This window comes from Stegostoma tigrinum, chromosome 37, assembly GCF_030684315.1.
Source record: "Stegostoma tigrinum isolate sSteTig4 chromosome 37, sSteTig4.hap1, whole genome shotgun sequence".
NCBI classification, from domain to species: Eukaryota; Metazoa; Chordata; class Chondrichthyes; order Orectolobiformes; family Stegostomatidae; genus Stegostoma; species Stegostoma tigrinum.
In genome coordinates this window covers 16,989,791-17,004,945 of record NC_081390.1, presented here as the reverse complement: position 1 = coordinate 17,004,945, position 15,155 = coordinate 16,989,791, and the positions used below count along the sequence as shown (strand labels likewise).

The 15,155-nt window shown below is 40.1% G+C and overlaps 1 protein-coding gene across 3 annotated transcripts in view; it reads left to right on the top strand.

Annotated features, from left to right (window-relative positions):
- Positions 1–15,155, top strand: part of parga (poly (ADP-ribose) glycohydrolase a) — a 196,416-nt gene that overhangs the window by 71,393 nt on the left and 109,868 nt on the right. For all 3 annotated transcript variants that reach the window (XM_059640270.1, XM_048563467.2, XM_048563466.2), the window contains one exon: positions 11,466–11,558. In XM_059640270.1, the coding sequence (XP_059496253.1) occupies positions 11,466–11,558 (93 nt within the window). The remainder of the gene's footprint in view (positions 1–11,465; positions 11,559–15,155) is intronic.

Genomic DNA, 15,155 nt, shown 5'->3' with positions numbered 1-15,155 from the left:
CTCGGTAGTTTGTAAAAATTCTAGAATCCATTGTCAAGGATGAGATTTCTAAATTCCTGGAAGTGCAGGGTCAGATTAGAACAAGTCATCATGGATTTAGTAAGGGGAGGTTGTGCCTGACAAACCTGTTAGAATTCTTTTGAAGCAGTAACAAATATGTTAGACCAGAGAAACCCAGTAGATGTTATCTATCTAGACTCCAAAAGGCCTTTGATACGGTGCCTCACGGGAGGCTGCTGAGCAAGGTGAGGGCCCATGGTGTTCGAGGTGAGCTACTGGCTTGGATTGAGCGATTGGCTGTCTGACAAAAGGCAGAAAGTTGGGATAAAAGGCTTTTCTTCGGAATGGCAACCGGTGACGAGTGGTGTCCCGCAGGGTTCAGCGTTGGGGCCGCAGCTGTTCACCTTATATATTAATAATCTGGATGAAGGGACTGGGGGCATTCTGGTGTAGTTTGCCGATGATAGGAAGATAGGTGGACAGGCAGGTAGTACTGAGGAGGTGGAGAAGCTGCAAAAAGATTTACAGTTTAGGAGTGGTCCAGGAAATGGCTGATGAAATTCAATGTGAGTAAATGTGAGGTTTTGCACTTTGGAGAAAAGAATAAAGGCATGGACTATTTTCTGAATGGTGACAAAATTCGTAAAGTGGCTGTACAAAGGGATCTGGGAGTGTTGGTCCAGGATTCTCTAAAAGTTAACTTGCAGGTAGAGTCCGTAATTAAGAAAGCAAATGTAATGTTGTCGTTTATCTCAAGAGGGTTGGAATATAAAAGCAGCGATGTGCTTCTGAGGCTTTATAAAGCTCTAGTTAGGCCCCATTTAGAATACTGTGTCAAATTTTGGGCCCCACACTTCAGGAAGGACATAGTAGCCCTGGAGTGTGTCCAGCGGAGATTCACACGAATGATCCCTGGAATGGTAGGTTTAACGTATGATGAACGGCTAAGGATCCTGGGATTGTACTCATCAGAGTTTTGAAGACTGAGAGGAGATCTAATAGAAACTTACAAGATAATGTATGGTTTAGAAGGGCTGGATGCTGGGAAGTTGTTTCCGTTAGGCAGGGAGACTAGGACCCGTGGGCACAGCCTTAAACTTAGAGGGGGTAAATTTAAAACTGAAATGAGATGACATTTCTTCAGCTAGAGAGTGGTGGGCTTGTGGAATTCATTGCCACGGGGTGCAGTGGAGGCCGGGACGTTGGATGCCTTCAAGGCAGAGATCGACAAATTCTTGATCTCAAAAGGAATCAAGGGCTACGGGGAGAGTGCAGGGAAGTGGAGTTGAGTTGAAATGCCCATCAGCCATGATTTAAGTGGCGGAGTGGACTTGATGGGCCGAATGGCCTTACTTCCACTCCTATGTCTTGTGGTCTTATGCTTTAAGCTCGCTGTTTCAGCATCGTGGTTCTCAAACCTTTTTGGCTGAGAAACCTCTTTTCAAGTGGGCTTGTAATCACAGGTGATTTTCCATTGCAGCACCAGTTTTGAAGCTTAGTTAACATAATAAAATTTGCAGTGTGCTTCAGGAAAATTATAAAGAAAAATAAAAGGACATATTAGATGGTTGACTGAAAGCCTAAACACACAGCCTAGTTTATAAAAGGGCTATAAAGGGAAAATGCAGTGTGGTAACGTTCTAAGGCCGGTATTAGAGAGCTTGGTAACGAGCTAACTGAATTCATGGCTGTCAATAGTGGAGAGCTTAGAACTGGAAATGCTGAAGAGTTCACAGTTAAGCAACACCAAATCTCCAAAGGTTGTAGAGATGGCGGAGATTACAAAATTAGGAGGGGGTGACGCTGTGGAAGCAGTTGAGTGGATTCTTGAGCTGTGGAGCTGATGTAAATCAATGAGCATGTAGATCATGATCGGGTAATGAGGGAAGCATGGTTGCCAGTATGAAATTATAGTACTGTATTATGTATGTCAAAGTGCTACATTTGAAAAGTGTTTAAATAGTGCTGTAAGTCAGCTTTTAAAAGAAGCTTCTTTGAAATTTAGTAATGATGCTTAAATATTTTTTAAAAATCTCTCCTCTCAAATGAGGCTGAACTCAGTTAACCCCTAACACTAATCTTGATATCTATGAATTTACCTGGTGATCTTTGAGCTGCTTTCATTGCTCATGTACGCCCATCATCATCCTTTTTGAGACAGCCAGCCCGCTCTGCTGCATGTAGGCAACCTCCTGTCTCATATTAAGCCTACCTCAGACCACTACGTAATTAATTAATCTTTAACAATAATTCCCTTGATTTCATGCCCTAGGTGATCGCATATTTTCCCGTCTTTAAGGCTGACTCTGTTCAGTAAATATTTTCATCTGGATGGGGCCCCTGTATAGTTACTTTGATGCTTGGTCCTGGAGAGGCATTGAACCCTTGGTCTTCAGAGTCCAGTATTCTCTGAATGAAAGCAACATTGATCTTCTGGCTTATAAGCTAAGTGGCGTCTTTCTATAGTTTCAACTTTGATGATTGAACTTATTCCTATGGTTGGGACAAGACGATGCAAATGTCAGCAAAGAAAAAGATATTGGGCACATAGACAGAAAAGGGCATACTCAAAGGGACTGAGAGACAGGCAGAAAGGTTGAAATAAAAACAGAAATTGCCAGGAATACTCTCTGGTCTAGTAGCATCTGTGAAGAGAATGCAGAGTTAACATTTCGGGTCCAATAACCCCTTCTCAGAACAATTAATTTAAATTTGACTCATTATGCTATTAGAAGTCAATGTCGGCCAGCGACAACAGGACTGATGGATGAGCAAAACCTGACATGATTGAATGCTGGCAGCAGAATTTGACTGAGCTGACTATCATACAGTTGGCAGTGTGTGGAAAGCCAGTCCGGAGCACTAGGATAATTTAAGGAGGTGACAAAGTATGAGTGAAGATTTCATGGTAGAAGGGTTAAGGTGAGGGTAAATGTAAGTGACCGTAATGCTTTGAGAATAAATATTCATTGCAATGAGGATGAAATGAGCTAGTGCATTTGGAAATTGAGTCTCAAGACAGTGGCTTCATGGTGCAGTAGAAACAGTTGCACGTTGAGAGAGAAAATACGTGTAAAATCTTTTTGTTCAAGATTTATTCCTTATGTTGCCAACGACATTTGCCATTGTAAGTGTAGGAGAGCTGAGTAAACTCCAGCTGTTTGATCTCAGTGACCTGCAAACTCGGGTTTCCAGACAGTGCCCATAACAATACCAAACACCACAGGCACTGGATGTTACATCTGACCTAGAGACATGATGCAGGTAGAGAGGTTCTCTACCTTTTTTTTTCAAAAACAAATGGTCAAGAATTTTGTGCATGCAAGTGAAAATTGAAAAAATAAAAATTAAGTTGCAGGTTCAGTAAAACATGTTATATTTCAATTTCCAGTCTTACTCTGTGCTGATTTCAAAAGTCAGGGTTCAAATCAAACAAAGGAAACATTAGTTTCTTCAGGAAACTAATTTTACATCAAATAAGTACTGCACTGATTCTCATTTTTCGAAATAGATAGACTTGTGCTCAGTGGTCTGCTTCACACTATTGTTGATTTTGAATTGCCCTGAGTTTTTTTTATACGTTAGTGTGTACTAGTACTTGACTTTTGTCAAGTTTTGAGGAAGAATCTCATTGCCTGGAGGAGATGGGTGACAGGAACTAAAGGTGGTTAGAGGCAGAAATCCTCATCACATTTAAGAAGAATTGGCTATGCATTTGAAGTACAAAAGACAGAGAATTCAATGAACCAAGTGATAGAAAATGGAATTAGACGGGATAACAATTTTTCCACCCAGAACAAACAGAATGCGCCAAATAGCCTCATTCTGTGCCATAAATTACTTGCTTTGCCAAGGGAAATCATGACCTGTTGACTACACTGTGCCAGCCTGTGGAGAATATTTCGCCCTGGCATTCAGTAACCATGGAGCTACATTTCATCATCCACTAGATATGGTGAAATTATCATAGAGAGTAATGACGCATTACACCTGATTCCAAGAGAAAAAACTTCCTTCATAATTGTATAATACTTTGTAAGTAGGTGGGGAAGCAATGGCCTAGTGATATTATCACTGGACTGTTAATCCACAGACCTAGATAATGTTCTGGGGACCTGGGTTTGAATTCCACCGTGGCAGATGGTGGATTTGGAATTCAATAAATATCTGGAAATAAAAGTCTAGTGATGAGCATGAATCCACTGTCGTTTGTTGGGCAAAACCAATCTAGTTCACTAATACCCTTTTAGGGAAGGAAACTGCCATCCTTACCTGGTCTGGCCTACATGTGACTCCAGACCCCTAGCAATGTGGTTGATTCTTAACTGCCCCCGGGCAATAAATGCTGCCTATCCAGCGATGCCTTCATCCTGTGAATGAATAAAGAAAAAAAAAATACATTTGATATATTCTGCATTATAACATTTCCGATCAAAGTTCAAACACAAAAAGCTTCTATGCCAGTTATCTCACAATTTATTATACTTCTGTATGGCTGAAATCTAGTGTTCAGCTGATGATTTCCTGTGACAAATAAGAATTAATGCATTTGTATGTGCTGTGCAAAAGAATTCAGAATTGTTAGCTTATACAAAACAGCTCGATGTTGAAAAATAAATTTACAAATTCAGCTTCAGCAGTATTTTTTGGACAATTAGCTGTGAACTACTTGTCAGTAAGTTCTTGAAACTAATACATTTTTAACCAATAAATGGAATTGAATGGTTGCCTTTTCTCTCTCCTTTTAGTAAAGTATTTAGTGCAGGCCTCAGTTTTGTTGACACAAACTTTGAACGAAAATTGTAACAAAGTGCTGTCTGTTTCTTGATAATTTTGGCTTCCAATTCAGAAAGATGAATGAGCTTTTCTTTAAATTAAATATGCCTGTCATGTTGTTTCTCAGCAAAGTAGTAATTCGGCTAAAATCCCTATATTAATTAGAAAGTAAAGGTCTGTTGGATAAGTTGATTTTCAGTGGAACTGCTTCTTTGGAATAATGTTTACTTAGACATACCTGATTACAGATTTGAAATGTCAGACTTAACAATTCAAAGAGCTGCATTCTTCCCATTGTCAGGGTCTGTCAAAGTAAATCAACCTTGTTGGTTTATCAGCCTGGATAAATAAAATACTGTAAATTTGCACCTTTGTGTACACTGGTATTAAAGCTGCCTTTTTACTTGATTACTGATTTTTCCCTTGTGATATATGGAAATGTCTGTGGTCATGTGACAGGTCTTCGTTTACTTGATTTGATGTGTTGTCGAGATTTGATTTAAAACTGCTAGGCCTGCTGCCTCAGCGCCTTCTCATCTAGTCCCGTCAGGGATACTCATTTATTACCCACATGAGAACGGTTTATAGTGACAAGCAGTCATTAGTTATGACAGTATTTAGTCAACCTTCTTTGTGGCAATATATATGTTCACTTTACTAAATTGCTAGTCAAGGCTGTCTGCCCAGGAAGTTGCCATCCTCCAACTAAATCAACCCATTTGCATTTTTTTCTTTGCTTCCATTTAATCAACGTCCTGCAAGCCAGTCATGATGAAATTAGTCAGTGATTGATTGCTGTGACACTTCCTAGCCAATATCTCTAAATCAATACTTGTGCAGGTCAGAGCTTTGAATGTCTTTGTTCGAGATTTAAAGTGTAGATGTCCATTTTTTTTGGCTGCAACCCCAATTATTATTATTTGTAAGAATTTTGCCTTCCAGCATCCTGATTGTTATCTTTAAAAAGAAACAAGGTGTGTGTGCAACACTGAAACAGATACATAATGATTCTGTTTCAAATATTGGAGTATGTTGCATGTCTTTGATTTTGGACAAAACAAAAGGGTGTTGTACTTTGACCTTTGAATGACAGTAGTAACATGCATTCCGTGTGATCAAACTTTAATATTCTGTGCGAAATTTGTATTGATGAGCCTGTTGCCATTACTATACCTTGAATGTCACATCTGGAAAGTAGAAGAAAGATTTAGTATTCAGGTTAATAAGTATTCAGGATAGTGCCTATGTTGTGCAGTATATAGCACTTGCTGACAGGTACTAGAAATTAGATTCTGTACAAATTATTAGCCAATGACAGCTTGCGTCTTTGGGCACAGACAGAAGGCTGATTTGACTTTTCATATATGGTATTTCTCAGGAGTTGACAGTAGTATTGCGAAGAGGGTTAGCTATAGTCAAACGTTATGTTTGTGCAGGAGTGGTTCCCCAAAACTGTATCAGACAGTATTGAAACTGAGGAAACAATTATCTGAGAAATGATGAGGTATTGACTGAAATCACTGGTGAAAAATTTAGTAATATTGAAATTAATAAATAATATCCCCTTTTTCCCTCAAGTTTGGTTTCATCGAAACAAAATGAGCTTGACTTTCTTTCCTTTCTCTGTCTTTCTCCTCCCCCTGACAAATAACAATAAGATAATGTTTCTTCTAACATACAGGGTAAGAACCAGGAAAGGCCATTTGAAACCCAATTCCCCCTCCAAAAGAAAAAGCCTTTCCATCATTTAAAAAGATTATTGCTGAGCTGATTCTAACCTTAACTTCGCATTTCTGCCTACCACTCGTAAACTTCCTCCCCTTGTGTACTTTGAATCTATCCACCGTCGACTTTAAAAATATTCAAAGACTTTGCTTCCACTGCCTTTTGAAGACAAGTGTTCTGAAGATTTTGAACACTGTCTTGGGGAAAAGTGAAGTCTGCCTCATCTCCTTTTTGAGAAACAGTGACCTTTAGTTCCCCTTGCTCCTGTACAAGGAAATGCCCATTTCATGCCTGCCCTGTCAAGCCCCCTTCAGGACCGTGTTTTTATTGAGGGGCAATTATTGGTCAGGCCCTGGATATAACTTCTGCTCTTCTTTGAATCATGGGATACTTAGACCCAAGCCAACATATCAGGCTTCAATTTAAAATCTCAACCAAAAATGGCATTTCCACAGAATGCAATACCTCCTCAATACTCCACTGGAGCCTCAGCCTTAATTTTCAGTGGGACTTGAACTTGGAACGTTGATCATAATTCAGAGGTGAGCAAGTAACTAAGCAAACAGACAATGCAAACCATTGACTATGTTGATATTATTCCTGAATCCCACAACTGTTGATCCCATGAGTGAATAAAAATTTCTTCCAGCTGATCCTTTTGGGCAGGGTGATGCTTTCATTCCCATAATTAATGCAGTGCCTTGTCACTGATTAATCACTTCACTGAACCATTCCCAGACTAGGTGAAGTTAAATCTTAGCAGTTATGCTAAGAGATGTCTAACTATCTAGAGATGTGCTTAAAACTCCACATTTTATCCATCATCAGGCCTACCTCCTCAATTTATCTCTGCCAAGTGACCAATGAGCTTAATTTCTGAAATGTTTTTGTTATCATCTCTTCCAAGCCATAAACAACAGATGTTTCTTTTCATTTCCGATCAGTGTTTCTGACCCGGAATCCAGTTGTCACTGAGCTACAATTATATCCCTGCTGTTCAGTAAATTCGCAATTCAGTCCTTCATTTTCACATCATGATAAAATTTCCCCACTTTGCTTCCAGTTTTTGGTACAAGCCTCCTACTTGTCAAATAGTCCATTATGTAATTCATTTGTGACTAACTGCCTCATTGAATACCCCTTCCCAACTTCTGCACTTCTCTTTCCAGTTTTAAACCATTTTTTACAACCAAACTGCCTGTTTTCACTCTGACTTTGCTACCATTGTCGCTGTGGCCTCCTTTTTATTTCTTTTTTATTTGTTGTCCCATTCAAAATGCCTTGGGACATTGTTTTTAATATTATATACGAGTACAAATTGCTCATGTTCTGGTGTATTTGTTTGCTTACAAAAAATATGAAATAGCATTGAAAGTAGGGCAGGAGGAGGTGATACATCAGATTCATTCTGTCATTTAACACAATAATGCATGATACTGTATTTCAACTCCGTGTGCTTGGGTTCTCCCATACCGCTCAACAACCTTAACCTTAAGAAATCCATTGAAGTGGAGCTTTGTCAGTAACGACACACTGAAAGGTGCATTTCAACTCCTTAAGTTAATAGATGACAGAAGCAACATTTTGATTTATTCCTGCTAACAGCTTGAAATTTTACCTTGGAGTCTGTACCAAGCTACAGTTTTCAGTGCAGTGATACCAGAAGTGCCTTAAGGAGACAGATACTGATGTGAGCTAGCTTTAAAGTAGCCATGGAAACATTAGATGTCTTGTACAGTTTACATAAAATTGTTTTTTGAACTTGGTTGTTTCAAAAACTAAATTAAGTGCGCTGTTCTTTCCTTCCCAACTTTTTTTATTCAGACTTAACTTCTGTTTTGGCAGCACGTCTGACCGGGTTATAACTGAGATTGATAAACTATAAATGGATCTTCATTAGACTTGAGAATTTCAGTTTCATTAAGGAGCAGGGAACCAACATAGAACATAACAGCACAGTACAGGCCCTTCGGCCCTCCATGTTGTGCCGACCTATCATACCGATCTGAAGCCCGTCTAACCTACGCTATTCCATGTACGCCCGTATGCTTATCCAGTGATGACTTAAATGTACCTAAAGTTGGCGAATCTACTACCATTGCAAGCAAAGCGTTCCATTCCCTTACTACTCTCTGAGTAAAGAAACTACCTCTGACATCTGTCCTATATCTTTCACCCCTCAATTTAAAGCTATGTCCCCTTGTGCTCGCCGTCACCATCCTAGGAAAAAGGCTCTCCCTATCTGCCCTATCTAACCCTCTGATTATTTTATATGTTTCAATTAAGTCACCTCTCAACCACCTTCTCTCTAATGAAAACAGCCTCAAGTCCCTCAGCCTTTCCTCGTAAGACCTTCCCTCCATACCAGGCAACATCCTAGTAAATCTCCTCTGCACCCTTTCCAAAGCTTCTACTTCCTTCTTATAATGCGGTGACCAGAACTGTACACGATACTCCAAGTGCGGCCGCACCAGAGTTTTGTACAGCTTCACCATAACCTCTTGGTTCTGGAACTCGATCCCTCTATTAATAAAAGCTAAAACACTATGCATTCTTAACAGCCCTGTCAACCTGGGTGGCAACTTTCAAGGATCTGTGTACATGGACACCGAGATCTCTCTGCTCATCTACACTACTAAGAATCTTACCATTAGCCCAGTACTTTTGCCTTCCGGTTACTCCGACCAAAGTGCATCACCTCACACTTGTCTGCATTAAACTCCATTTGCCACCTTCTTGCCCAGCTGTGCAGCTTATCTATGTCTCTCTGCAACCTACAGCATCCTTCGTCACTATCCACAACTCCACCGACCTTACTGTCGTCTGCAAATTTACTAACCCATCCTTCTGCGCCCTCATCCAGGTCATCTATAAAAATGACAAACAGCAGTGGATCCAACACCGACCCTTGCAGTACACCACCAGTAACTGGTCTCCAGGATGAACATTTCCCATCAACTACCACCCTCTGCTATATCTCCCACGATTCCATTCCTCCGCATTTTGTATAATACCCTACTGTGGGGAACCTTATCGAACGCCTTGCTGAAATCCATATACACCACATCAACCGGTTTACTCTCATCTACCTGTTTGGTCACCTTCTCAAAGAACTCAATAAGGTTTGTGAGGCACGACCTTCCCTTCACAAAACCGTGATGACTATCCCTAATCAATTTATTCTTTTCTAGATGATTATAAATGCTATCCCTTATAACCTTTTCCAACACTTTACCAACAACTGAGGTAAGGCTCACTGGTCTATAATTACCAGGGTTGTCTCTACTCCTCTTCTTGAACAGGGGAACCACGTTTGCTATCCTCCAGTCGTCTGGCACTATTCCTGTAGACAATGAGTTAAAGGTCAATGCCAAGGACTCGGCAGTCTCCTCCCTGGCTTCCCAGAGGATCCTAGGATAAATCCCATCCAGCCCAGGGGACTTATCTATCTTCACCCTCTGTAGGATTTCTAATACCTCTTCCTTGTGAATCTCAATCCCACCTAGCCTAATAGCTCAATGAAAATGCAGTGTGGGAGCGAAACACTTAGTCCTGAGGTGAATACAAGCTCTGAAGAGAAGAAAAAGGAGAAGGCTTGTTCAGCAGGGCACTATTGAGAGATTTTTTTGGGTGTGTGCAGAGTTATACTCAATCCTTCTGGCCACCTGTAGCAGAGTCAGCAGTTCACACGTTGGACTTAGCAACCACTTCAGGACCCAATGAACTGGATTAGAAGCAAACATCCTCATTCCTTGGGGACTGCCAGTGGAAAGGATAAAGATTGGTCTTTGCACATTGCAAAGATAACTTGAGAGACGATGAACTGTATTGTTTTGTTCTGTAGGATCTGTGCTGTCTTGCTTTTATATCAGAGCATTCTGTCCAAAAAGATTTTGTTTTTGCCTTCTTTCTGACTTCATTTTTTTTCCCTGCCTGTTTCCCATATTTATACTTAATAAGTTTTTGTGTCATTTGCTGATTTAATTCTGTTCGGTCTTCACCACAGTGCCACATACACGGACCCAGAATTAGCACTTAATAATATTAGCCTGGCTTTCAGGACAGGAAATGAACATTTGAAGTGCCCGGAGTGTTCCAGACTGCCATGAGGGAATAATTCCAGTGTGCCAGATTCAATATGCCCCATGTGCCAGATACAGCATGTCCCGTGAATAGCTAAATTTGAGATGAAAACTGATGGACAGCTGGTTGAACACCAGGCATAAGAAGTTTTGTGCCAGTATTGGTGACCATGTTTTTATTAGCTTGTTAATGTTTTGAGCTGACGGTCATGGTTTTGACTGCCCAGAGTCAGCAACCCAATGCACATTGGGTTAGCCAATCTGTGCCTCTTGAGCTCTTATAAATTTATATCGCAAATGTATCCATAAGCAGCGTGCCTGCATTTGATTAGTGGTCAAACAAAATTGTATCTCTAAATTTCTCTGTAGCTTGGCAGTGAACTCCTAAATAATGCAATAACTTTTCTTCTGTGCTTAATATTCAATTCAGCAAATAAGATGACCAATTCAAGGACCCATTCACCCTGTTGAATTTCCAAATGAATTGCTGTTGCTTGTGAAATTTCACACACATTTCAAAACCTAAGTTTAAAATTGATGTCAACAGTAATGTTTTTAAGTACGAAATATTGTTTAAAATTATAGTGAACCATTAGTATACCTCATGAACAGTGAGATACTTCAGGTTTAATGTAAACAACGGGTTTTAATTAATTTATCAGTCCAGTGACATTTTTTCAAACCTCAAGTAGATCATACAACATTAATGTAATTCTGTGGCAATTATTGTGTTATATTTATCATAAACTATACTGTGTAACAAGTACTTTTAATTAAAGAAAAATCATCTACAAAATTTTTGTCCCAAGGCAATGCAGTATTGCTGTGCAGGACATAAGTTAAATTGTTGAAATAACTCAATAAATTTGTATTGTTCTTTAGCTTTTAAATGACGTTGAAACACAGCACCTTCTTCAGTTCCTTCTACCTGAAATGGCTGAATTGGCTCTACAATTGCCAACTCTTTGTACCAAGGTAGGTGGCAATCTGGGTTTTAAAAAAAATAGTTTAATGCTTTGAAGCCTGGACAAACCTTTTATCCTAATAGTAATAGAAGAAATCCGACTTTTGGACCAGGGTTACATTTTGTGAACCGTTATTGTTTGTTTCTCATTTCACATTTTAGAACAATAAGCTTAAGAGAAAAGGCCACACCTTGAGACCATGGTTATCAAAAGCTTTTGGGGTGGAAAATAAAACAATTTTAAAAAATATATTTCTTCTCAAAGGTATATGTCAGATTTAATGCATTTTAGTTGCCACTGAATGGCATCCAGCTGCTGAAATCAGTTATTTTTTGACTGATCAGCTCTGCTTTGGGCAGAAGTATGTTGCTCGAGGCAAATGAAAAGAAGCTTTCACCGGTATCCAACTATGTTGTGCCCGAACTGACAATATTTCATGCTCGCAGTGAATGTTTCAAAGCAGTGGACCATTTTCTAGTCCATAACAAATAACAGAACAAATTCCACTAAAGAGGAATTTGTTCAGGTGATTCGTGATTATGTCAATAGTCAGGGGAAAATAGCTCACAGAAGACATGGAAATGTATATCAGTTGAGGTTGTTGACTTGCTCACCGAGCTGGCTTGTTTTTGTTCAGATGTTTCATCACCATGCTAGGTGACATCCTCTGATGAAGCGATGTTGTTCTACTCCACTTGGAATTTATACTGTCCAGTCCCTTATAGTAAGTACTGTCATTTCCAGTTTTGATCTGCTTTGGTTTGAATAAGGGGTCCAATTCTATATATACTTTGGTTGAAATATAGGTGGAGAATCATCTCTCTAGGAATTCCCGTGCAAGTCTGTGTTTGGCTTGGGCTACTATGGTTACTTTGTCCCAGTTAAATTGATGGCCTTCTTTGTCTGAATGTACAGATATTAAGGAGAGTTCATTGTTCTATTTTGCTGCTAGCAGTCATTCATGTATTCTGATGGCTAGTTTCCTTCCTGTCTGTCCGATTTGTAATGTTTGTGGCAGTTGTTGCATGGTATTTTATAAACCATGTTCATTCTGCATGTTGTGGGAATGGGTGCAACAATGCCACAAACATTACTCGATGAACTCTCTTTTTAATATCTGTGCATTCAGATAATGAAGGCCATCAATTTAACTCTGACAAAGTAACCACAGTAGCCCAAACCAAACATAGACAAACACCAAAATTCCTAGAGGCGTGGTTCTAACCGTACTTCAATCAACAAACACGTAGAATTGAATCCCATATACAAACCCATACAGATGAAAACCGAAAATGACAATGCTCACCATAATGGACCTCACAGTATAAATTCCAAGCGGAGTAGAATGACATCGCTTCAGTGGAGGCTGTACTGATGATGTCATCTTGCATGGTGAAGAAACGGCTGAACAAAAACAAGCCAGCTCAGCGAGCAAGTCCACAATCCGAGCTACAGATCTTTGCCAAAACTTTAAGTGTATATCAGTTTCTAATGTAGCTGAAAATGTTTGCACCCCAACAACTAATTTGGTATTGCAGTATTGAAGTGTTCTAAATCTTGAACATGATTGAAGTTATCTGTTTCTATCAGCAAGTCAAAGAGACATGGGTTCAAATACACTGCAATCTTCTTTGGCAGCTCTCTCACTAAAATGCCAATGTCGAAGACATACAGCCTTTTGATGTAACATTAAACCAAACTCCAGCCTCTTTGTTCATATTCAAAGACCAACAAAAATTATATACTCAACATCATATTTCTTTCAACCATAGATTAATTGGAGGTGTATAATTCACATGTTGGCTGATGTACTTGCCAGAATAATTAAGACTCAAAAGTAATTCGTTGGTTACAATGAGCTTTGGAAAATCCTGAGATTGTGATGAGGTATTATATGAATTAAAAGAACATAGAACAGTACAGCACAGTACAGGCCCTTCAGCCCACGATTTTGTGCTGAATTTTTGCCCTAAACCTAAGATCTGTCTAGCCTCCAACGTTACGTTATACTATCATCAATATGCCTATCTAATAGCTGCTTAAATGCCCCTAATGAGGCCGACTCCGTTACCCTATCCGGCAATGCATTCCACGCTCCTACCACTCCCTGAGTAAAGAACCTATCTGTGATGTCTCCCTGATATCTACCTCCTCTCGCTTTAAAACTATTTCCCCTCGTAAAAGCTACCTCCCCCCAGGAAAAAAAATCTCTGGCTGTCTACTCTATCTATACCTCTGATCATTTTGTACACTGCTATCAAGCCACCTCTCCCCCTTCGTCATTCTGAAGAGAAAAGCTCTAGCTCTCTCACCCTTTCCTCGTAAGACCTTCCCTCCATTCAGGGCAACATCCTCTGCACCTTTTCCATTGCTTCCACATTGCTTCCTGTAATGAGATGACCAGAACTGGACACAATACTCCAGATGTGGCCGAGCCAGGCTTTTGTACAGCTGGAGAACAACTTCATGGCTCTTGAACTTAATCCCTCTATTAATGAAAGCTAACATACCATACGCCTTCTTAACAACTTTATCCACCTGGGTGGCAGCTCTCAGGGAACTGTGAACATGAGCCCCAAGATTCCTCTGCTCCTTCACACTGCCAAGAGTCTTTCCGTTAACCCTGTATTCTGCTTTCAGGTTTGTCTTTCCAAAATGAATCACCTCACACTTTTCAGGGTTAAACTCCTTCTGCCACTTCTCAGCCCAGCTTTGCATTCTATCAATGTCCCTTTGTAACCTAGAATAACCCTCCACACTGTCCACAACGTGACCCACCTTCATATCGTCCACGAACTTGCTAATCTACCCTTCCACTCCTTCATCCAAATCATTTACAAAAATCACAAATAGAAGAGGACCTAGCACAGATCCTTTTGGTACACACTCTTAACTGAGCACCATGTTGAATATCTTCTGCCTACTACCATCCTTTGTCTTCTAAGGGCCAGCCAATTCTGAATCCAAGCTGCCACATTTCCCTCTATCCCATGCCTCCTTACCTTCTGCATGAGCCTACCATGGGGAACCTTGTCAAATGCCTTACTTAAATCCATGTATACCACATCCACTGCTCCACCTTCATCCATGTGTTTGGCCACCTCTTCAAAGAATTCAGTAAGGTTTGTGAGGCATGATCTACCCTCCACAAATCCATGCTGACTATCACGAATCAATCTGTGCCTTTCCAAATGATCATAAATCCTGTCTCTCAGAGCCGTTTCCAATAATTTGCCCACCCACTGACGTAAGTCTAACTGGCCTGTAATTTCCAGGGTTATCCCTGTTCCCTTTTTTGAACAAGGGAATGACATTTGCCTCTTTTCAATCTTGTGGCACTATATCTTTTGACAGTGAGGAAGAAAAGATCATTGCCAAAGGCCCTGCGATCTCATCCCTCGCTTCCCATAGAATCCTTCGATAAATCCCATCAGTCTGGGAGATTTATCTATCTTCAACTTCCTCAGAATTCCTAGCACATCATCTTTACTAACATCAACCTCCTCTAGCCTACACATCCTCCTCTACAACTAGATCCCTCTCAGCTGTGAATACTGAAGAAAAGTATTCATTAAGGATGTCTCCTATCTCTTTAGGCTCTGTGCAC